Source organism: Alligator sinensis, unplaced genomic scaffold (assembly GCF_000455745.1).
Source record: "Alligator sinensis unplaced genomic scaffold, ASM45574v1 scaffold814_1, whole genome shotgun sequence".
Taxonomy (NCBI): domain Eukaryota; kingdom Metazoa; phylum Chordata; order Crocodylia; family Alligatoridae; genus Alligator; species Alligator sinensis.
This window is the reverse complement of record NW_005842352.1, coordinates 333,992-357,888: the sequence shown is the minus strand read 5'-3', so window position 1 is coordinate 357,888 and position 23,897 is coordinate 333,992. Positions and strand designations below refer to the sequence as shown.

General features: G+C 43.2%; 2 protein-coding genes across 6 annotated transcripts in view; both read right to left on the bottom strand.

The window, feature by feature from the left end:
• The window catches only part of CEP152 (centrosomal protein 152), a 52,480-nt gene extending 40,640 nt beyond the window's left edge, over nucleotides 1-11,840 (bottom strand). The window contains exons 1-2 of one of the 2 annotated variants that reach the window (XM_006029037.2): nucleotides 11,631-11,840; nucleotides 10,466-10,597 (exon numbers count right to left, since the gene is read on the bottom strand). In XM_006029037.2, coding sequence (XP_006029099.1) covers nucleotides 10,466-10,561 — 96 coding nt within the window. In that variant the 5' untranslated portion in view covers nucleotides 10,562-10,597; nucleotides 11,631-11,840. Of the gene's footprint in view, nucleotides 1-3,228; nucleotides 3,350-10,465; nucleotides 10,598-11,630 lie in introns of those variants that run through there. The other variant, XM_006029036.2, reaches the window with a different exon arrangement.
• Nucleotides 11,841-14,110: 2,270 nt separating this feature from the next.
• SHC4 (SHC adaptor protein 4) overlaps nucleotides 14,111-23,897 on the bottom strand; it is a 66,796-nt gene continuing 57,009 nt past the window's right edge. For 2 of the 4 annotated variants that reach the window (XM_025210496.1, XM_006029035.3), the window contains exons 9-13: nucleotides 23,496-23,673; nucleotides 20,371-20,431; nucleotides 18,446-18,625; nucleotides 16,211-16,464; nucleotides 15,177-15,332 (exon numbers count right to left, since the gene is read on the bottom strand). In XM_025210496.1, coding sequence (XP_025066281.1) covers nucleotides 15,177-15,332; nucleotides 16,211-16,464; nucleotides 18,446-18,625; nucleotides 20,371-20,431; nucleotides 23,496-23,673 — 829 coding nt within the window. Of the gene's footprint in view, nucleotides 15,333-16,210; nucleotides 16,465-18,445; nucleotides 18,626-20,370; nucleotides 20,432-23,495; nucleotides 23,674-23,897 lie in introns of all 4 variants that reach the window. The other 2 variants (XM_025210497.1, XM_025210498.1) reach the window with 2 other exon arrangements.

Sequence of the window (23,897 nt, the reverse complement as noted above, 5' to 3'; positions counted from 1 at the left end):
ACAAATTAACCCTAGGGAACACAAGTTCCCTAAGATGCTACAAAGTAGTAAGAGTTAATTTGTCATGCCACTGACCACTTCAAAAGTGCTCTGCAGCCATGCACGTGTGTCATGGTGTGGCTGTAGAGCATTTTCCAGGGGCCAATCACGTGACAAGCATGCCTTCTGTCTGTGGCCTCAGGGGTTATCTTTCAGGTACCATATGGAAAGATGCACATTAAGAGATAAGTATATTTCTTGGAGGAGTAACTAAGCTAGAAGATACTTTAACAAATGCCTGTAGGAAGCAAGCAAAAGAAAGTAAATTGGATTGAGCCTGGCAGACAGCCTGTTTTTGGAGAGCAAAACATGCCAGACTATTTCCTTCACATGGAAAAGCACTGCTTTGCAATGAGCTACTCCGGCTTAGGAGCTGCACTGCTTAGACCGTTGGCTCTTGGTACTCCAAAGCTTGCAGCTCCATCAGAAGCTTAAACTGGAGCGCTGATCCAAACGTGCCTCCCAGCACTAGTATATACAGCAAATCAGAGCGCTTCAGTTACCCGCTCTACCTCAGGTGGTCGTCTAGTCCAACCCCGCTCACGGCAGGATCATCCACGTGTAAACAAGCGCTTGCCTAACCTACTCCTAAGATTGTAAACCACCCTCTCGTACTACTACCAGAGATGCCTCAAACATGAAAAAAAACCCTAATTTGCCACAGATAAAGCAGGAGGATAAGGGAGATGTCAATGTCCAGCCACAACGAGGACAGGAAGTAGCTTGCTGCAATATGCTCAAGAGATCCAAGGTAGAGGAACGTGCCACATTCTCACCATGAAGGAAAACAAAATCCCACAGTCCATGGCAAACTCACGATGGGGTGAAATTCCTCCCTGATCCCAGACGTGGCTATTAATTTGATTCTGAGTAGAGAAGCAAGGCCCTCTAACCAGAAATCTCTGGATATTTTAAGTCCTAGCAAAAGCATTGGCACATAGCAGGCAAAGTGGAGTTTCCCCCATGCTTCTGCTGCTGAGCGTAACCCTCGCCAACTTCCACATGCTCGGGACTGCAGAGCTCTTCTCACAATCACGGAGCACTGAGTATGTGCTGGGGGGGTGTCTTGGACATCAACAAGAGATGTCCAAGAGACATCTCTTCACAGCACACAGTAGGCACTGCTAGCCCTACATCTTCTCTGACCAGTGCTTTTGAAAACCTTCAATGAAGGAGATCCCTTAGCTTCCCTAAAGCTACGATTCCTTAGCTTTCCCTCCAGTCTATGACACTGGCTCATTGTTCTAACAGTGAAAAAGTTTTTCCCCAATATCCAATCTAAGCCTACTTTGCTGAAATTTCAAGCCACTGTTATGCACCCTACTCTCTGTAGTGAGGGAGTAAAAGTGTTCTCCCTCTTTTTTTATGGCAGCCATGAATAACCATGCCTATTTCTCCCCTTGTGTGGCTCACCTTCCAAGTTCTTCATTATTTTTGTTCTGCCCCCCTTTTGGACCCCCTCAAATTATGTACATCCTTTTTCAAATGCTGAGCTCAGAACTGCACACAATACTCAAAATGAGGCCTAACCAGTGTCAAGTAGAGTGGTACTATAACCTCCCATGTCTTACAGCTAATACTGCTGTTGATGCAGACTAAAACGGGATTTGCCTTTTCTGTAGCTGCATTACATTGCTAATTTAGGTGTATAAACTATACATCCCAGGTTATTAGGTTAGTTTTAGGCAAAAGTTTTTGCCTAATTCCTGGACAGGACATCATAGAAGAGTCCAAGAAGGTTGGTCACCCCAGAGCAGCAAACAAGTTTTTCTAACTTGAGAATTTATTGTTTCCAGTCCTCAGACTGACTGCTGGATAGGGCTGTGCAAAACTTCACCAGCAGTTTTGTTTCAATGCTGTTTCGACTCGTTTCGAGCTCAAAACGAAACGGAGAGCTTTAAAAAAGCCTTGCAACAAAATAAGGCAAGTCGAAACGTTTTGAAATTTTCAAAACATTTCAAGTTTCGAAGCTCAAGCTGGGCTTGCCTGCAGGGAAACAGAAACTAAAGTAAGGAGAGAGAAGGGGAAGGGGGGGGGGGGGGGGACAGGAAAGGCCTGCTCTCATATTAACTGTGTAGCTGGTCAGTGACTGTGATCCTTCCCTGAGGTCCCTTCCAATCCTAGTGCTCTGGGGGAGGGATGGAAAAACTGCATGAAAGGCAGCATTGTTTGAACTGCCCTGCTTTCCGCCTTGGCGTCAGTTGAGTGAGGGCGGACCTTCACACACACACACACACACACACACACACACGCCACAAGTTTTGCCTGTCAGCAGCTAGAGGTGCAGGGCCCCAGAACCCAGAAGCCCTGCACCTATCTCCTTGAAAGCTGGCAGGCATCGTGGCCTCAGCAGGGGCTAGCATCCCTGCAGCTTTCACCCTGCTGTGCCTTAACACAGTGTCACCCATGTCACGAGTTGTGTTTGTCCACAGCTTGAGGTGCACTTTCCCCCAAACCCCTCCACCCATCTTCTTGAAACTTCGCAGGCCTCATTGCCTCAGCAGGGGCTAGCAAGCCTGCAGTTTTGACCCCACTGTGGCTTAACACATGCACGTGACATGAGTTTTTTGCTTTCAAGACTTGGAGGTGCAGTTTCCCTGAAACCCCTGTACCTAGCTCCTTGAAACTTGGCAGGCATCATGCTCTCAGAAGGGGCTACCGTCGAAACGGAACGGTGCCATTTCACACAGCCCTACTACTGGATTTACCAGCTATATAAACGTCCTATGTACACTACTTACTTGTATTCCCAAGTCAGTACTATTTTATTCTGCAAATTTACTGTGTAAACTGGAGAAGAGATTACAGCTTAAATTGTAAATAGAAACATGCAGCGGTCTTACCAAGGACCAGTATTTAATAGTACTGTATACCAAACTTCAGTTGAAACATTATTAAGCCCCCAGTATCCCTATGAGCTAAGAGGCTTACATTGCTGCAATCCGCTGACATTTTACAAAAGCCATAAAAAACTCTTAACTTCAACAGGCAGCAACAAGCCAAGGCACCTCAAGGCTTTTAGGAAAAGGAACCAAAACACTTTTGAAGTTCGCTGTCATATGGGCTATCAAAAAGTTGTCTAACCTGTTTTTCCCCAATATTTAGTCACTCTTTGCCTTCAGAGATTGCTTTTTTTTTTTTTTTTTTTTTTTTAAAGAAAGTAAAGAAAAGTCACTCCTCTGTACTTACCTGAAATAACGAGTCCTGTATAGAATGCACGTTTTCTTCCAAACCTTCAGAAAAGATTCTGGACATAGCCATACAGTGGGCCTCAACTGGTAGAGCAGAGCTGTACATTTTCTTTTTTTCATAATAGTAGAGAGCTACATAACATATAATCAGTTTTTGCATCCAGTGTCTGCACCCTAACTTTGTCTTTCTTCAAACCAGCAAACAAAGCTATACATGAATGTTAATTAGAGCAGAGACATGAGTTACATGAAATGCAAGAGAAACTCTCACAATTATGCCAAAAAAAAGTGTGGCTGCACATGTGCAAAGCATTCACTTGCACAATCACACACACCCACCACCCACACCTCTGAAGTCAAATATCCCTAAATCTATTAAACCTCTACTTTCCAAAAATGCTAACAGACTCAGCTTTTTTTCCTAAAGCTTCTCACACAGTCACACGTACAAAATCATGGGCTAGAAATGAAGGAGGAAAAAAATGCTTTTACATTTACACAAGACATTACCATACAACCCAACATTTCCATTTGTTCCCAGACATCCAGCAATGCTCTGGACCCCGAAATATCAATTTTTTTTCTATATTACATAATATAAAATACAATTTAGATGTACATTATTAACTCTGAACATAATTACATAGTAATTCTGGCCAGGCATCACAAGCAGCAGTGTGGGGACAACTGCCTGGCTGGAAGCCACACTTATGCCAATCTAATTGAACTGATAAGAACTAGGTAGTGACTTCAGATATGATATTAGCTTGAGATTGGATTGGGACTGTAACTGGCAATTGCAATGAACTGGAAATTGAACTAAATGATATAGATACAGATACACACACCCCTACCCCACCTATACATATCTATATAAAATGTAAAGCTATAGCAAAAAAATTGAGACAATGAGAAGACCTAAACTTCTGTACAGGCCTGCTTTATTTAGATTAAAAGGATAGACTTTCCCTTTTCTTCAAATTCCTATTGGACATTTAGGGCTAGGGACAGAAGTTACACATAAACCAGTTTAAGTCATCAGATACTGGTTTAAACCTGTAACAGAATAGAAGTTCAGTACAGATAAACCAGCTTCAAAATGGCTGAAACTGATTTAAGATAAACCTGGTTGAATGTAGTATCAGACTGAATGGATTTGGGTCAAACTGGTTTATGAAACTTCTGTCCCAGACACCTTCCTATTTTAAGTTAAATCAGAGTCTTCCAGCATCTCAGCATGCTCTGCAGCCCTAGGCTGGGGGGCTGTGCTCTCTGCTCCAACAGAGAGGGTACAGGAGGGAGGCAGGGACTGCCCACCCCCAGGTAAACCCCAGTTGGAGTCTGGAGCAGGGAGGGGGGGTTAAACCCCCATTTGCCTGAGTATAGAACTGCCCTGCCCCGCTAAAGTTACTGATGGCTGCGACTATGGACTACAAATCCCAGAGGCACCTGGAAGCAGGAAGAGGAAGTGATAAGCAGCCCTGCCAGGTCCTGCTTCTATGATTCTGGACTGAAAATCCCAGAGACCTCACGGGCAGCAGGAAAAAGAAGCAAATACACAGCCCTGTGCCAGAGCCATGGTCTAGCACCCCCTGGTTTCTGGCCTGAGCTACTTAGGCATGTGGCTGCATTTCTTGAATCAAAGGTAAATGTGTGTCCAGTTGTTTCTCAGGTTAATCTCTGTAGTTTAGCCTAACCGGCAAAGACTGAATCAAATGGATTTTTTTTTTTTTTAATTATTATTATTTTTTTTAGCGTGATCAGTTTTGGATTTCTGAACCTTGCCTGCTCCCCGGAAGGACACATACAAGATCTCTCAGCCCAACAAGAAATAAACAAGAGCTTCATGTAAGTGACTGCATGCGCTCATCCATGAAACCATAACAAGCTGGCTCAAGCAATAAGTCATATTAGCAAAGGAAATATGGGGTGTTTGGGAGATGCGAGTGCTGGTTAAGCTTACGTTACAGAACTTTGCAAAAAGAAGGCATCAGAATGTGATTTAGGGCCACTTACTAGACATCCTATACCTATTCGTTTTTTATAGATTCATAGATGTTAGGGTCGGAAGGGACCTCAATAGATCATCGAGTCTGACCCCCTGCATAGGCAGGAAAGAGCGCTGGGTCTAGATGACCCCAGCTAGATACTCATCTAACCTCCTCTTGAAGACCCCCAGGGTAGGGGAGAGCACCATCTCCCTTGGGAGCCCATTCCAGACCTTGGCCACTTGAACTGTGAAGTTCTTCCTAATGTCCAGTCTAAATCTGTTCTCTGCTAGCTTGTGGCCATTATTTCTTGTAACCCCCGGGGGCACCTTGGTGAATAAATACTCACCAATTCCCTTCTGTGCCCCTGTGATGAACTTATAGGCAGCCGCAAGGTCGCCTCTCAACCTTCTCTTGCGGAGGCTGAAGGTGTTTTTGTTCTTTCTCAAAAGAGGCAAGGACTACCATATTTTCAGTTGATTACTTTCCCCAACTTCAACTATTTTCTAACACAGTTATAAAGTTAGAGAATAATGACAATTACCTTTAAAAAAGAAAAAAGTCTTGTTTGCCCAAAACTAGAACATGTGTCATATGTCAAAAACAGACAATTTTAGTCTGAGATTTAATCATTTTCATGTTGATCTGCACATAAGGAGAGTAGTACAGTTATTAAATAAACACAAAGAGCTTAAAATGGCTTACCCTGTTAATTGTGGATCTCTATGCTGGAATTTGCAAAGCAGTAGAAAGATACCCACACTGGCTTAAATGAACTAGTATGGGTATCCAGAAGCACTCTAGCTGCAGCAGCACAGGGCTCAACAAGAGTTAATTTACCCTGCTGAAAAAGAGCCTGCTGTGTAGACAGACTCCATATCACATCCACTGTTTCATCACTACTGAGAACACCAACCTGATTGGATTACTCAAATTTGGTTAGCTAACGCTGCAGGCACAGTGGTGGCTCCATTCATTTCCAAAGTTTATCTGGAACAAGTATTGCTTTGTCAATTTTAGAATGCCTCCTCTCAGTCTTTCACTTCAAAAGAATAATCACTATCATTTCCAAGAAGGGCATCACAGACCATGCTGTTGCTACCTAGAGAGAAGCCAAGGAATAAACATTTTATGGAAGGAACATCCATAAAAGGATCAAATGATGCATCTTCAGTACACTACTCTTCAGTATAAAAGTTTGCACAATCTACACATCACCATTCACCATGAAACAGAGCCTGCCTCAACCTCTGCAGGTGCAGACAGCTCCCACAAAGAAAACCGGTATGATTACCAGGCTCAGAGGCTGCCCCTTCTTATTAGAAAACAATTGAATCACAACCTAAAGACTGATGCCAGAAGTCTTCCTCACAACCAGGATGAATTTAAAAAAAAAAAAAAAAGTTTTATTTAAAAAACAAAAAAAACCCTGAAAAAACTAAAAATCAGATTTTTTTAAAAAAATTAAATCAGCTTTTTTATTTAATCGTATTTTTTAAGACGCGTTTTAAAAAATAAACCTATACAAAGATAGGTTTTAATTTAAGATCTGTTAAAAGCTCAAAGAGATCATCATGGAATAGGGATTATACACTATTTGAGATAATACATTCATGTAACCTTTTTAGAAAAAAAAAAAAAAATTATAAATAGGTCAGAACAGGCCATGGACTGCATCAGGGGCCCAATCTTCTGGGGTTCCCTGAGGCTCCTCTATAGATTAGTAAAGATTAAAGAAAACAACTACCCAAAGGGACTCAGTGCTTAGAAGATTAAGCATCTCTGTGACACTTAGTTTCAGTTCTCAAACTGGATTTGTCTCTCCAGAGATAACATCCTTGTTAACAACAGTATATGGAGATAAGAGAGAACAGACTTGATTACCTACCTATCAGCCCTGTTGTCTCTCTGCAAGTTTGTGTACAGAATCAAGCCTTTACCTCTCTAAAAGTGCAAAGTTTCAAGTTAAATGAATACAGGATATCAAACAACAATAATGCACCTTTTGTAGAAAACAGTGATTAAAATTGAAGCTTACTGACCAGTGATTTAAATCATGATTTAAATTAAATCCACCCTGTTCACAACCTAGACACACACACACACGAATGCACACAAACCACCAACCATAAGTAACAACTCAAGAATTCAGTTAAAAACAGCTGACCTCATGAAGTAAACACACAAAACAAAAAAAAAAAATGAGAACAAGAGATACATCCCCTTCAGCTGGAAAAAATAAAGGCAAGCAAAGTAACCAGGGACCTAAAAATAAAATGTCAAGAGTTGTTTCTGGTGACATCATAAGGAGACACTAAAGTAAATGCACACAAATTATGATGTCACCAAAAACTACCCTCCCCACAACAGGTGTTTAAAATAAGGTTTCCAGAAGGCAAGGATTTCCAGAGAGGAAGAATAAGTTGTCCAGTTCAACCTGCAAGGACAGCTCAGGAAGAAGAGATTTGGAATCATGTAGGTTGGACTCCAGCCAGGACACTGCAATTTAAACACTCCTAACCCACTGGCTTTCACTACAATGGATTTAAGCTCCTGAAATACTTGGGAAATGATACTGGTGTCCACAGAGAAGAGTGCTTGTAATAGCTCTCAAGATGCAAACTTAAGCTATTCTTACTGGTGTGAAAGTAGGACCCCCAAAAGGTGTGGGGAATAAAACAGAGGGCCAATGAGAATATTCCTGACTAAACCCTGTACATAAACTGTGGCACTATTTATTTATGTATAAAACCAAAACAGACAAACACTGTCTCCTTTGGTATCCAATAGGCCTGTGCGAGTAGGTAGCTATTTGACCTAGCTTGGACATGGCTTCTTCGGATGTCAGCAATCCGATCCGGAGCTCCGGACCAGGTTTCCGTTTCGATCTGGCCAAAGCAGCTCCAAAGCTTCAGAGCCGCCTTGGAGATCCGACCATAATGTATAATGGAGAATCAATGAAATATCTATAACTTTGTTGTTTTTTATCTGATTTGGATTAAACTTGCAGGGGTGTTAGCCTCTGCTGAGAGCATGAAGCCTGCCAAGCTTCGAGAAGATCGGTGCAGGGGTTTGGGGGGAACTGCACCTCAAGCTGCGGACAAGTAAAACTTGTGATATGGGTGACACCATGTGTATTAAGGCGCAGCAGGATGAAAGCTGCAGGGATGGTAGCCCCTGCTGCGGCCACGAAGCTTGCCAGCTGTCGAGGAGATAGGTGCAGGGCTTCTGGGGCCCTGCACCTCTAGCTGCTCACCAGCAAAACTTGTGACATGGGTGCTTGAGCAACTGACCGTGTTTGTCTTGGGGCGGGAGGTGGGGAGACATTGCTGAGGCCTGGCTGCTAAACTACTGTGTTACCAGTTACCAATCAATCATGATTCACTCAGGGACCAGCTCAATACACAGTACCTAGCTAATGTAGCCAGTTAATTAGCAACAATTAACACCTACAAAACCACAGACTAAGGAGAGAAAATAATCAATACAGACAATCAACTGCCCCAAGACAGAGAGAATCAGTTGCACAAGCACCCATGTCACGAGTTTTGTCTGTCAGCAGCTAGGGGTACAGGGCCCCAGAACCCCCTGTACCTATCTATCTCGACAGCTGGCAGGCTTCGTGGCTGCAGTAGGGGCTACCATCCCTGCAGCTTTCACCCTGCTGCGCCTAAACACGCACAGTGTCACACATGTCACAAGTTTTGCTTGTCTGCACCTTGAGGTGCATTTCCCCCCAAATCTCTACACCGATCTTCTTGAAACTTGGTATGCTACATGCTCTCAGCAGCAGCTACCATCCCTGCAAGTTTCATCCAGATCAGACAAAAAACAAAGTTATAGATATTTCATTGATTCCCTATTATACTCTATGGCCGAATTGATTCAGAAAGCCTAAACCTTCCAGTGATTCGATTCGGATTCATAGATTCGGCCTCCGAATCATCCAAATCATCTCCGAATCTGAATCATAATCTGAAGCTTTGCACAGCCCTAGTATCCAAGCACTATCCATATACATTTCAGTTTTTGTTTACAGGGACAAAGGCTACTCTTTGTTTGCTATGCTATGTTTCTTGCAAACACTGAAAGAAACATTAATTAACCATTTTAAATATCATTTTAGGAGTTCTGTGGATACTGTTTAAGCACTTCAACACTTTTGTAAAAAGCTTGTTTTCTTATACCTAAATCAGTATAGAAATTAGATGCAAGAATCCCTGTTTTCAGCATTCTAATATAATAAAGGGTTTAGTCCATCTGTGTGTCTGTTCGTCCATAACGCTTTAGGGCAACTGTGCATGCACCACTGAGAGGGTTGGCAGCAATTGGCTGCGTGGGATCTGCCCCTTCAGGCATGGAGGGAGCTGCTGCTGCGTCAAGCAGGGAGGCAGGAGCCCTGCTGCTCCGTGGGCAGAGGTGGAGGTGGGCGGGGGGGGAGGGAGGAGCCACTGCCACCTCCTCAGGTGGAGGAAAGTCCTGCTGCTCAGTGAGAGGAGGTGAAGGCGGATGGGCAGGCTTGGAGGAGGGAGCCGCCGCCACTTCCTCATACAAAGGGAAGCTCTGCAGAAGGCAGAGGCAGGTAGGCGGGGGGAGGGAGCCACTGCCTCTTATGGGGAGGGGATGCCCCGCTGCTCCGCAGGAGGAGGCAGAGGTGGAAGGGAGAGGGAGCCACCATGCCAGAGGCTGAAGGTGGCAGCAGCGGAGGGACTGTTTATGTGGCCAGCCCCAAAGGGTGAGCGAGGGGCAGGTAAGCACTCCCTTAAACACTCTGTCATTCATGACAGGCAATTGGCTAGTATACTATAAAGGTCCACTGATGTAATCAGAGCTCACTACTGGATAAGCACATGTGTGTTAACACAATACGATACTTTCTCAATTTCACATGTAGAATAACAACAGTAGACATACTCAGCATAGGCAGACACGGAACGGCCTCAGTTCCAAAGATGAGAATACCAGTACTCACAACACTATTTTCTGGAAAATTTATGTACTCAAGCCTGTGACCATAGTAGATTACATTTCTCCTAAGCGAGGCTAAAAACCAAGATGATCAATTGCAATCCTTTTAAAAACAAAATACTGTAAAACTGTTGAGTGCAAGTGTACTGCTAAATTCTTTCAAGAATCCACGGAATTATCAATTCAGAGCCCTAATCCTTCCAAATAAATTCAAATGTTAATAGAATAAATGAAAAGGGGAGATTTAAATCAGACTTTAAACATTTTATTTGCTTTCACCTCTTGCTCCCTTGCATAGTCCTCCTGGTCATATTCTTCCTCCTCTTCTTCTTCATGCTGAGTTTGCAGAGCTCCACTGTCAAAGTCAAGTGACATTGTTTTCTAAGGACAAGGTTTTGTATCCAAAAGAGCCTGTCACAAGAGAAGGAAAAGGTACATATCAACACCAAAGAAGTCACTACAGAAAAACACTTACTCAAAGAAATGACATAAACAATCCATGCATTAATTTGATCTTCCATTGCATCACCTTGATAGATTAGCAACGCGATTAACCTCCAAAAATTTAGTGTTTCAGGAATTAAAATATGCACATAAATGGCAAGGTTCCTTGGGTGAATCTGATATCTTTTATTAGACCAACCCAAATAGTTGGAAAAAACATTCATCCTTGTAAATCCTGTTTACAAGGATGAATGTTTTTCCCAACTATTTGGGTTGGTCTAATAAAAGATATCAGATTCACCCAAGGAACCTTGTCTGCCCGTGTCCTTAGACCAACATGGCTACAACCTACACGCCTGCACATAAATGAAGCATTTAAAACATACACCCTGTACATAGAGTCGGAGAGTTTGCTTATGTTCCAGCAAGGCATCCTTGCGTCATCGCAACCCGCTGAACTCCTAGGTGGGGTGCAAGTATTCATTCAATATAGGCAGATAAATCCAACTTTCTCCTAATGCTGTTTAGTCTGTCCTTGTAGCCCAAGGTACAGCTAAACAAAGAGCAGATGTGCAAAATGCTGAAAGCACGTTGCTTCCAGAGCTTTGGGCCCAACTAGGACCGAAGCAAGAAATTTCCGGTCACTTCAAAACTTTGAACCGACCTCAAAATGTTACGTTCATCACACCCACATCCTGCTGGTGCCAACGGCGTTAGGGCAGGGGCTCCCCAACTGCGGCGCGCATGCCCCTGGGGTGGGTACACATCTCTGGGGGTATGTGCCAGAAATGCTAGAGTGGCGGATTTAATAATGGTGTTCATTATAATAATAACTGACATTTAAGGGGGTTAAATGTATGCCGGCGACGGTACGGGCCTCCCAGCAAACCCGGCCCGGGGAGCAGGTCGCCCCCGCCACGCCGAGACTACCCGCGACCGCGCTCCCCGCTCCACCCCTCGGCCTCGAGAGGGGCCCCGGCCCTGCCGCCCCGGGACTCACCGGGGCCGCTCGGCCTCCGGGCAACAAAGAAGCCCCGGGCACTCTTCCGCGTGACACTCGAACTGGCTCTCCCGCCGCTTTGAGTGACAGCGGAAACCCCCAACCAGGGCCCAGAACTCCGCTCTTCGCCTCCCGGAGACCGGCGCGAGGGGCGGGACTTGCCCTCGCTCCTGGAGCAAGGTCGGTTGCCTCGCAAACGCCTCTGTTTGCTGTTTGAAAGCAAGCGCGGGTGGCCGCGGGAAGAGCCGCCGCTCGCCCATTGGCTGCGGAGCTCAGCCAATAGCTCCGGGCCGGCCGGGGGTGTGTGCTGCTCGCGGTGTGACGTAGCGGGGTGGGAGGAGGAACCTCGTGCTGCTGCCCGGGGGGGGCTGACTGTGGGGGTCTCGGCGCTGCCCGCCGCACTTACAATAAGCAAAATTGGGCTTAGTTCGTTTTAAAAGTCCCTTTAGTTTTTTGGGAGTGGCGGGGTGAGAAGCGCCCCCACTCCTTCTTTGGAAAGCCTTGGGCTTGTTTTTAGAGACAGCCCCGCTTGTTCTTCTCCCTTGGCAACATTGCAGGCTGTCCCCGGCGCCCTGGGTGGTCCCAGTAGCATCCTGCCCGCACCTGTCTCAAAGTGGCCTGAGGCTGCCTTCATTTTTTTATTTTAATGAATATATTGCACGTTCCAGGTCAGGTCAGTTCCAGATCATATCGATGAGCAGAACTCAGTTATTCCAAAAACCATAGTGGTTGAGCAGACCGAACTCAATCAACCGAAACACCACCTAGGGTGCAACAACCCCGAGCATCCTCCCACCCAGGCTCTCCCCTGGGACTTCAGATACTCCCAAAACCATTGGCAGGCGTCCCACCTGCCAGCCCAAGCGCAGGGGTCTTGGGATTCACATGCCCCCTCTTGATCTTCGCGCTGCCTCCATTTTGTCACCTCCATTTACTGAGCCCCCAGGGTTCATGTAAACCCCTGCCCCTTGTGGCCACCCCTGCTCTCGTGCTGGTGGTCTGCTTTTCTCTTTTCCACAGCCAGGCACTGAGGCACATTGGCAATGCGTAGGGGTGCACACGGGTGCATGTGCACCCCCTGGGATCAGCCGTGCAACCCCTGGAAGTGCCAGCTGTGAAACCAGAAGTGCACTTCCAGTTTCACCGCCAGCTTGGCAATTGGCCACTGGGGGGCCTGCCCCCGGTTGGCAATCGGCCACTGGGGGACCACCCGTCAGCAATCCGATGGCCCCCCAGACTCAGGAGGCACCAGTTGCCCACGCTGAGGCGTCGTGTGGGGATTGGAGCAGCGTGCAGGTAGACTGCTTCTCTTGTCTCCATTTCTCCCAAGGCTCACTCAGTGGTACCCAAGAGAGACCTAAGCCACAAACCCTGATCTGAATCCAGCTACTCGAATTTCATGGGAGGGGCTCAATCTGTTTCTCTGAGCTGCACCTGCACCTGTTCTGAATAAGATGTCTATGAGTGTTGGAAAAGCTTTGTCTTTCAGGGAGGCGTGGGAGGCTCTCAATCATGCCCAGCAGAAGGGTAGTTCCACCAGCTCATTGTCTGTCACCCTTCTGTGGTGGGAGAGCACTGCTCTTCACACCACAAACACCATGTTCAATGGGAAATTCAAACAGCCACGTGCTGTTCTCTCTCTCCCAGACATGCCAGAAAAGATGGTGTCTTTTCTGATTCATACTTGGAGGTCAAACCCAGACTGAGAGGTCAGGCAGTATCAGTGACTCAAACCCAGCACAAATTCTGTGCCAAGTAGCTTTGCAAATCCACAAAATTCAACTAGCGACTCTTGGCGGCCGTTCTGCACAGATCAGAGTCTTTGTTGTGAGGAGACAAAAATAAGGCTGGGCTTCTCTGCTGAAAGCCCAGGATTTGAACCAAGCCAAATAACCAACTATGAACTGAAGTAATACTTTAAAGTTTTTCTCTGTTTCAGTGGGCATAGGCAAGTTGAATAAGCTAATAATACAATTACATAGGGATGAAGGAGTATAGCTTCTTCAGGCCTAATGATACAAAAGGAATCAACTTTGTTCTTTAACCCAAAGTTTCTCTTCAATGGAGGTCACTGCCTTTCGTTACCAAACTTTCACTTTTAATTTTATGAACCTTTTTTCCTAATAATGTTGATACTGAATGAGGACACAGAATTTCCTTTTTGCAGAGAAACATTTTCCTCCAGCTGCTGCTGTACCATCCATGCAACATCTGACTTCCATAGGCTGATGGAACTGACTTAGTTGGGGAGGGGAAGAAAGGTTTTTTGATTGTGCTAAAAAATATCACTTCTCTAAAAACCAAGGAAGGATCCTTTGGCCAGTGTCTACCAGACCATCGACTCCACTCCCATGTTATTCCTTCCCACTCCTTTACTGATTAAACACTGATCCTTGATCAGAATCCCCAAGAAATTACTGCCTCACTCAGACACACTGAATAGACGTTCATTCAGATTTACAGTATTTATTGTGGCAAAATGTAATCTGTATGCTTTGTTTAAAAGACTTTTCCCCACATTTATGAACAACTGGAATCTAAGTGAAAAAGGAAGATATTATGTCATTGGGGAAGTGTATAATAAACTACAGCACATGCAAAGAGTTTTTTTAAATAGTTTTTTCACTCAAAATGTATCATCTGTTTCAGCTTCTTATGTTGTAAACATCTATGGAATCAATGAAAAATATATTCAGCTACTTCTTTTAAAAGAGACATTTCTGGTATTAATCAGCAATAATAGTAAAACCAGATGCAAGACACAAAAATATTAGGATCTAGCATGCTTGTTCTGTAACAAGTTATATTCCAAAATTATTTTACATATTTTTATTTCAATTTTGTAAATGTTGCATAATCTCAAATCTTCAAGCAATCTGATAGTGATAAAAAACTGATTTTTACTAAGAAATCAGTCAATCTTTCTGTATTGTGTATGCAAGTCACCTTGAACATTATTTGCTATTAAAGTGCTGTTATAAGCAAAATGAAATAAAGTTAGTGTCTATAATAATCAATTGTCCTTTTTGTAATATTCAAATCGTATTTATTTTGGCAAATAGTTCTATGCCTACACATCTTCATCTAAGCACTCAAAACTAATCCAATATAAATAATATTTGTTTCCAATAATTCCACGACTAAAAGGCACATACTAATGTCCCAGCAGTTTGTTCAAGTGAGCATTTGCATGTAAAGGTTTAATTGTGCTTTTCAATACTTCCTGATTCAGTATGACCTTACAGGTGACATTTGTACATGTCTATAGTACCTTTCCACAAATGGATCTCTCACTGTCTAGGTTTCATTCTGTTAAGATTAAGACTATATATATCTATATAGCTATGCATATTGATCTCTACAGATCTACATAGATATACACATATACATATATTCATATGTACAAACACAAAAAAAATCTTCTGGAACAGCAACTGAAAAGTGCAGTTTATACTTTTTGAATTGGCTTTGTAGTAATGAAGTTTCATAATAGTCAATGCAATGTTCATAAACAAACTGTCTTGAGAATCAGGAAATCCAATAAGGTCATTTGTTATATTGCATGTGTCCTGTGTTATTCTCTTTTCTTACTGGCTGTTTCAAGCAGACTTCACTTCCCGAAGAGATGATTGGCAAATTATTTTCCATGTGATAGTGAATAAGGTGACCCACACTATCAAATACACGGTCTTTGGTTCTTACCTGGGAAAGACAAAAAAATGAATACATTTACTTTCAAAAAAAAAATCACAGATCTCAAGCCATTTCATGGAAGTCAACATGAATTTAAGCCATTTAACTCAATGGGTGCAGGACTGATTGGCAGTGTGGTGTTAACACAGACCTCTGGCTTTACAGAAAGAGTAGTTAAAATGCTGTATTGCTATCTCTATCTCTGCCAATTGATTTTCCTTACAGCTTTGTGTCAGCCAGAAATAAAACCTTGAAAGCTGACCTACTGTTTGATGTACAGCCAGCTCTGATGCCATTCTACCCACTGAACAGGTAGGGGAGCACCATGGAGGAAGAAGGGGAAGCAGGGGTCTCATGTGGAGGAAGAGGGAATGAATGTGTGTAGAACTGAGCAAGGAAGAAAAGAGCAGAGTGGAGCAAAGCCACACTTTTTTCTCCAGAAGTGTTTCCTCTCAGTCCCCTTAGCAAAACCTTTCATAGTTTACTTGCTCTAGTCATATGAGGAAGAAGTTTTACAAAAGCCATAAAAGGGTTGATTTCAGGTAACATAAAACTGACTCTCCCATTCACCTTTTCAGCGTCTGAAAATACATTACTTTGTTGTTTGATGCTATCAGCATATTTAGCTTTTAACACAATAAAAATAGTAACATTCCATATTCATCAAGGAATATGTTGATTATACATCTACATAGGACAACCTACTAGCCTTTGTAGCTCTGGCCTCAAATGCTTACATCGGGATGACATTTTGTCACCACTGAAGTCAGTGGCAAAACTGCCATTAGCTTCAGTAGAGTGCCATTTAAATATGCATTTTGATTTCAAAATATTTGAGCAAACTAGTACCTTTTGATGTGACATTTCAATGAAAGGACTACTCATACCTTGCCTCCAGGATCCACCAACAGCAGGTGCTTTGCCTGCCGCCCTTGCAATCCACTTAATACATATTGACCAGGTGATGTTGCACTCTCTCGCACCAAAAAATCCCCATCATTGATTAAAAGACTTTCTGCTGCTTTCCTGTTTAATTTGCCATGGTAACAATCTTCACTCCTTAGCTGTTGCTTTATTTGTGGTGGAACACAGAGACTAGCCATATTGCTTGTGGTACTCTGCTGACCAGCTTCTGGTAATTCTAAAGTTAAATGAAAGGAAAGGAAATAAAGTGGATCCTTCACCTAAAATTTAATTCCTAAAAGAAAGAACTTGCATATTTTTACAGCAATGGAACATGCATTAGAGATTGGAATAATTTCAGTTTGAAGCTGTGATTAAACCAGTCTTCTAGATAGTAATAATATTAAATATTTTCAAAGAATTATACACAGATGAATCCTCACATCCCAGTGAGTTAGGTAAAATTATCACTATTATTTTAAAAATGTAGGAACTAAGAAAGAAAGGTGTGAGACCCATCAAATAGCTAATCAATTGCCATATGTTACTTGGTAACAGAAAATATAATGATATAACAATGTAGAGCAGGTGGGCAATTATTTTGGGCAGAGGGCTGCTTACTGAGTTTTGGCAAGCCATTGAGGGCCGCATGACAGGCAGCCCAGGGCAGATTAATATTAATTTTCTAAATTTTTAGGGGCCCCGTGGGCTGGATAGAATGGCCTGGTGGGCTGCCTCCGGCCCCCGGGCCTCATTTTGCCCACCCTTGATGTAGAGGGTACTCCACTTACATGAATGTCAGATAAGTGCATAATTTGCTTATCTTCATAATGTGATGCCAGTCTCAATTTCTGCCTATTGCCTACATTATAACAAACATTAGTTATCTGCACATTAAGTGTATAAACTACTTAAGTGCACAGAACATTTCAGCCTCATGATCCACTTTGCAATGGAACTGTACATGGCTCAACATGTATAATTGGCAAAATCGATTAGTAGCTGTTAATCCCAAGGCTTCTAATAGCAGCCCTGAACAGATCAGATCCCATTAATTTCTCGGCTGCTACTGGAGGCAAAAAATGCTCAAGTAACAAGATCAAGAACCTTCATAAGGTGCAAAGGCTAAACATACATTGTTCCTGTCATTCAGGAGCAATACTTCAAATATGTTTGGGTAAGTGCACGTTCTGGGTAAAACAGAGATTTTCCATTCCAAACCTATGCACTTTAAATGGAGAACACTGCACTACCTACAGGAAAGCTCTTTATTTTTTCTAATTCATTAATATACATAAATTTACAAGTGGCAAAATATCTTTAGAGTCATATAAATTAGAAAGCATTCTACCTTGTGCAAAACCCACAGGCAAAATGCATTAGTTATCTGTTTGCATGCTTATTTTCATTTATTGAATTACTACCTCACCAAGAAGGGGCATACTGAACACAAACTGATTATTTGTGATTAAACACAGCCTGTTGAAGTCAGGGTGTCAAACTTCCTCTGTGCCCTGGGCCTGACACTGGCGGGGCAAACAGCAACAACAATGCAAGTGGTGTTGTGTCAGCACAGCCATCACTCACCCGCCACTCCTTCTGCCAAGAAGGGCCACCTGCAGTGGGGCCCCATGGCCCTGAATTTTGTGGCAGGCCCATGTCTACTTGTCCCATCCCTGAATTCTCAGCCCCGCTGGGAGACCCATAGATTAGGTCCACCGGCCATATTTTTGGCACCTCCATTTTAAAACTTTCAGGTCTTCCCTGCAAAACAAATTTGGATTTTAGCCACACTATCTGTGGACCTCATTTTTCATTTTCCTTTGGCTGACAATAAAAAGCATGTCACACCTAATTGTGAGAGTCATGCTGAGTGATTCCAGGCCTGTATAGGAATACAAGACAATCTGACTGATGCAGCCAAAAGGGAAATATTACATCAGCTCTGTGCAAAATGGAGAAATGTCTGCCTCTGGTAACCAAAATGGTTGGGTTGGGATATGGCCAGTCAGGCTGCAAATAATTCCTAGGCCAATGGTTCCCTTCAAAGTGCGTTTCCCAAATCCAGAGGGGGCTTGAAGAAAAGCACAGCACAATTTCAAGTTTCTTCTCTCTCTCAAATTATTATGGAGAAAACAGAATCTTTCCCAATGCATTCAGTGGACAAATCCCCGCCTGTCAAGGCTAAGATAATATGCGTCATTGAAATATGAACCTACTCCCATGATGCAGCGGGCTCCCATAGCTCTGCGTTGATGCAAGGCCTCTAGTAGTAGAGACTGTAGTTTGCAGGGTCTGAGTGTTGATGTAACTGGGATCATCAAAGAGATCCACTTTGCAGGAAGGTTTTGACAATGCTGTATCTTTTTTTGCCTTCTGCATTCGCTCACCGCAGTTACCTGAAATAAATTGGCCATATACACTGTACTATATTTTTAAAGCAGATTTTTTTTTAATCCTCCACAGCTGAGTCTCAAACGATGTAGTTTTGATATTTTCCACTTCATTCCTTCACTAGAAAGAAGAAAAATGTGCCAAACTATACATCTTTGTTTAATTTTTGAAAGGTACAGCATTCAGCGTACTAACAGCTCTGTAAAGAAACCCAAAGGAGTCAGGGTGAGAGTCTGAAAAACGCTTAGCATCGGCTGCATTCTGTTCCTATTGAAATCAGTGGTAAACGTTTAAACAAATAACAGGCCAATACTGAGCCACTGGCCTTCTTGGTGGCAGCAGAGTTAAGTGACTGCTGGGTGTGCCTCAATATCCCCCCTAAACTAAAATGATAGGAGCAGGAGCATTATTTTTATGTATCTATAGGAAACTTGATGAAAACAGGTAAAAGCAAGAGGTCCTCCTAGCTTTTACTTAAATTTCTCAGTCTGGTGTCAAAGTTTCAAGTGCACTGGCACTGAGTAGCTCTTGTCTGGGGATGATTTGTTTATTCTGCCCTGGATAATCCCAAATAAGTTCATTTTGCATAATGCTTCTATCTTGATTCCTCTGTAAAACATCCATTCACTCTAACAGGGTCCCTGCTCCCAGAATGAGAAGAGAGTGGGGTTTTTTGTTTAAGGAGGGACATGCTACACATTCTCAGCCGTTTGTGGTAAAATGCCCCACCCGGTTTAGGAGCATCTTGGGAAAATGAGAGACATCTTTCCATCATGAGTCCTGTGGGCTGGGAGGATGGAGTGGATTGGTGCCTTGTGACTGCCTGGAGAACCCGAATAGTCCTAACACACAGGAGCGCTGACAAAGTATTCCTTGGCTGGATATTAGAATAAATTCATGTTAATGAGCTATGCAAAGTGCGCATATTTATACTATTCAGCAGATTTATTATTTGATCTATTTACCCTTTATATATAGACACTAGCTGATTCTTCTTTAAACATGCAAATACAGAAACACCACAGACAAAGAAATCAAACTACACCCTGGGAAAAGTGTAAAACAGCTCCTGAGAGAGTGCAGATGGAGCTTTTTAAAGACCCTCATTGTGTATTGAAAGGGCTAGAGCCAAAGAAATGTGTCCCATGACATCCACAGTGCCAAGTGAAGGCCAAAAATGGATGGGGAACTTTTTGATCTTTTGGGAAATGAGCAAACAAGTTCCTCCAATGTGGAGGTAACTGTTCCCAGTAACTGCACCACAGCCATAGGGAGGGAAACAGATGGTATCTCAAGTGAAGGAACAAAGTTCAGGATCGATTTGAAACTAAGTCTGTAATGCTGGGATTGAGCTGACAGACCTGCTCCCCACAGGAATGTCACAGGCTTGCTGACAGTTTGGATCCCAGAAGGAATTTGTACAGCCTGTGGGGGTAGTTTCAGAACTAGTAAAGCAGGGGAGCATCTTTTTTTCTCATAGACTCTGAAAGGGAATACAATAACAAAAGGCTACTGTATGGTGTCATGACAAGTAAAACTGGTAAGTCTGCCAGCAGACATTAAAATAGATTAGTACCCTTTGGAAAAAGCTGTTAAGGCTTTTTTGTCCACCCCTCAACTGGGGAACTAGTAATGACCAAATCAGCACAACACTTTTCACTATGATAGCATAAGTGAATGGGCAGCACTTCCAGACATTTTGGCTCAGTTTAAATCTAGATATGCATGAGTAAGAAAACAGAATACATACCCATTGTTTTATTTTCTTCTAGATAATTTTCATATATATTGATGCATCTGGGGCTGCCTGTCTGTGAAAGAATCACACAAACTAATTGCACAGGATGCCAGCTGTTAATGAACTCCAGCTATCTTCATAATATACTCTTACTAGTTCATCAGGATCCAGATAACTGAGAAATCCACTGTACACACTTGGTCTCCAGGGGACCAATTTTCCCACCACCTCACATAAGATTCGGTACAGTGATGCTGTACTCTCCACTGGCTGTCCCAGATATACATGCCATAATCCCTGTCATGACTCTAAAATCCATGGCTGTCAATACAAGGCTTAAAAACCATGCTATGTTGCCAGTGTCTGATAAATGGGAAGTCTTACTGCCTCTGAATGAGAGAGGGAAGCTTGGCTCTATGTTTGCAGAGTACACAATAGTTGTAGTACTTTGTAAAAATGATCGGAAACCAATTTAACATCATTTCATATCTGTTGGCTAGCAAAGTGTTAATGCTCAACAGTACTGGGCAGACAAGCTCTGCTTCCCCTAATGAGCAACCCTTTGTTTTTACTTTATTACAAAGGATATTTTAATGAAAATAGTATTTTGTTGCCAAAAAGCAGTTCTGCTTCTGGGACCAATTCCTTCCTTGAAGTCACAACCTTCTGTTTGAAACATCACAATTAGTTGCTAGGGAGATGGCTGTGATGTAACAAATAGATCTCTGATGATGTCCATGGAGGAAAATGCACTAGGATCAGATTAACTTCTAGGCAACAAAGATCCTGTTTTTACACTGATGTTTCTTGAAATAAAAACGGGGCAGGACTATAGGCAACACGGGATAAAAGGAATGTGGTCTGTGTGGCATTAAAGGATCTTCAGTGTTGAAAGGAAGTACTGAGAAATTAACTTCTGAGGGGAAGGCAGTCTCAGTTACACAATGCCCAGTGAAGCAGACATCAGTTAAGTAGTTAAATCTGCTGGGATTGCACACTGCCCCTCAACAAACTGCTTCCTCAAAGCCACAATTGCTGTAAATTCCCTTCCTGCACCAGTTCTAGATATCCCCAAACATAGACTCAAGGCATGTCTGCACTACCTTTATACAAGAGTGACCAGGAAGCACACCCCGCTCATCCACTCCTATTCCACAAGTGCCGAATCCTGGAAATGAGGTAACGTTACATAGCTGCTTTGGAGTGGCACTAAGTGTGAGCCAAGTGCTGCTCTTAGGGTCCTTATCTGGGATGAGCTTACAGGTGCATCCAAAGTTGCTCTAAAGCAACCTAATTTCTGGAATCTGGTGCCCATGGAGTGGGAACGAGTTAGCAAGGCCTGCTTCTCAGCTAGGAGAGGCAGTTAGTCATGTTAGTCCAAAGTTAGTCAGAAGGCAGGGTAGATTTACACCGTACGGACTAACTAAATCTGAGATTCATAAGCTTTCCTTAGCAGCACCTTACTTCATCAGCTGCTATGAAGGGACTGCAGGAATCAGAGCTTCTAAACAGAAAGCAGTGATTAGACTACAAAGGATAGGGAAGGGGGAGAAAAAGGGAGCGAGCACTCCTGGGAGAAGCAAAGTGCATATTCCAGGTGATGGGATAAGAATCCATGGGCTCAGTTTAGACCAGGGGTAGGCAATTATTTTTGACCACGGGCCTCATAGGCAGTTCTGGGGAGCTGCTGTGGGCTGGTCAGCACCCTGCCCCCCTCCCCCCCGAACAGCCTGGAGCCCACACACCACTGCTCAGCCCAGCCAAGGTGCCTCTATTATCCCATGGTCTTTTATTATACCCCACTATGCAATTCAATAAGGTGCAGCTGTAAGGAAACTTCCAGACTATTTTCCATCACCTAAAACTAAGGGAATTTTCCTATTATAAGGAGCCAAACACAATGATCAACCCATGACAGACCTGACTTATACACAGCACAAGGAGGACAGCTCCTAGGGCATGTCTAGATGTGTGTGGACGTTTTACTTATTACCCAAGATCCACAAGCCCAGCAACCCAGGACACCCCATTGTCTCTGGTATTGGCTTGACCACAGAGGGAGTTTCTGACTCTGTTAACTCTATTTTATTCCAATATGCCACGAGAGCTGCCAGCTATTTGAAAGACGCTACAGATTTCCTAAAGAAATCACCTTCCACTGACAAGCTTCCAGCTACCATCATACTAGCTACAAAGGATGTCACACCTCTGTATATCAACATCTCTCATGAAGATGCATCACAAGGCGTAAAGAACATTATCTTTGATGAGGACACTGCTTCTATTTCCATCACACTCTCCCACTTTGTCCTCACACACAACTATTTCAGATTCATATTTTGTATTCTAATACAATCTTTGTATTCTAATCACTGTTTTTTTAGAAGCTCTGCTTCTTACAGTCCATTTTTGCATCTGAAGTAGGCTGCTGCTTATGAAAATGTATGCATCTCACATTTTATTAATCTATACAGTTCAAATCTGTCCTGCCTTTTGCCTGCTTTTCAGCAGTATGTGTGTGCTCAGCATGGAGGCAGTGTAGACCTTTCAGAGACTTGCAAAGGTGGTATCCATTTCCCTGGCCTTGGGAATGTAAGTCTGCACACTCAGATAAACAGGAGCACTAGACCCAGCACGCTTTGAAGTTTGTGTAGCAGGTCTGAACTCCCCTGGCTTCATTCCCTGGTCGTCTAAACCCGGACTGTTCTGAGGTCAAACACCTAAGAGCTCCTGAGTGCCCTGTAGCTTGAAACACACTGGCAATTAACTAAGTAATAAATTGCACCTGGTACACAGAAGCTGCACGACATAATGACATTTTGGTCTGCTGGTCTGAATACAAGACTGAGAGCCAGCCAGCTCTGAGGTTTTGTACGTGGGTGATCTTGGATAAGTCATTTCAATCCAGGTCTCTTCCTTTCTTCTGACCAAGGGTTCGAGGGCACTGAAGCGATGTGTCCATTAATGTTAATAAAGTACTTTGTGATGCAAATATATTCTACCTAGCCTAAAACCCCTTCCTCAGGACAGGAAAGACTCAGATCTGATTGTATGAATATACATAGAGACTTCACCGCAGTATACTCCCTTCCCAAGAACAGAGAGGGATAAGTTATACCAGAAATAGACTTACTTACCAAACAATATTGCTTTTCACATTGTATGGGACAGTTAGCCCTTTGGTCTGTTTGCACTTTCGTTCGTATGTCTGATACTCCACCTGTAGGAGGCTCCTTCCCTGGAATTTCATTGTAATATTCATGATCCTCCCTCTCCTGCATATTCCCAGCTGATCCACTGAGATTCATTACCCCGCTGAAAAATTAACCAACAAATTAAGTGAACCATATAATAAAATGATTCTCAGGACAAGCACAAGCCCCAATTGTTTGTACATAATGAAAGGCAAATGAAAGGTATATGTATGTCTAGTCCATACTAGACATACATATGCCACTGTAAACAATTTTAAAAGCAGTCTGACCATATCTTCCTGGAGCTCCTTTGTTATTTTTCTAGTTATTATATCCTCCTTTAAA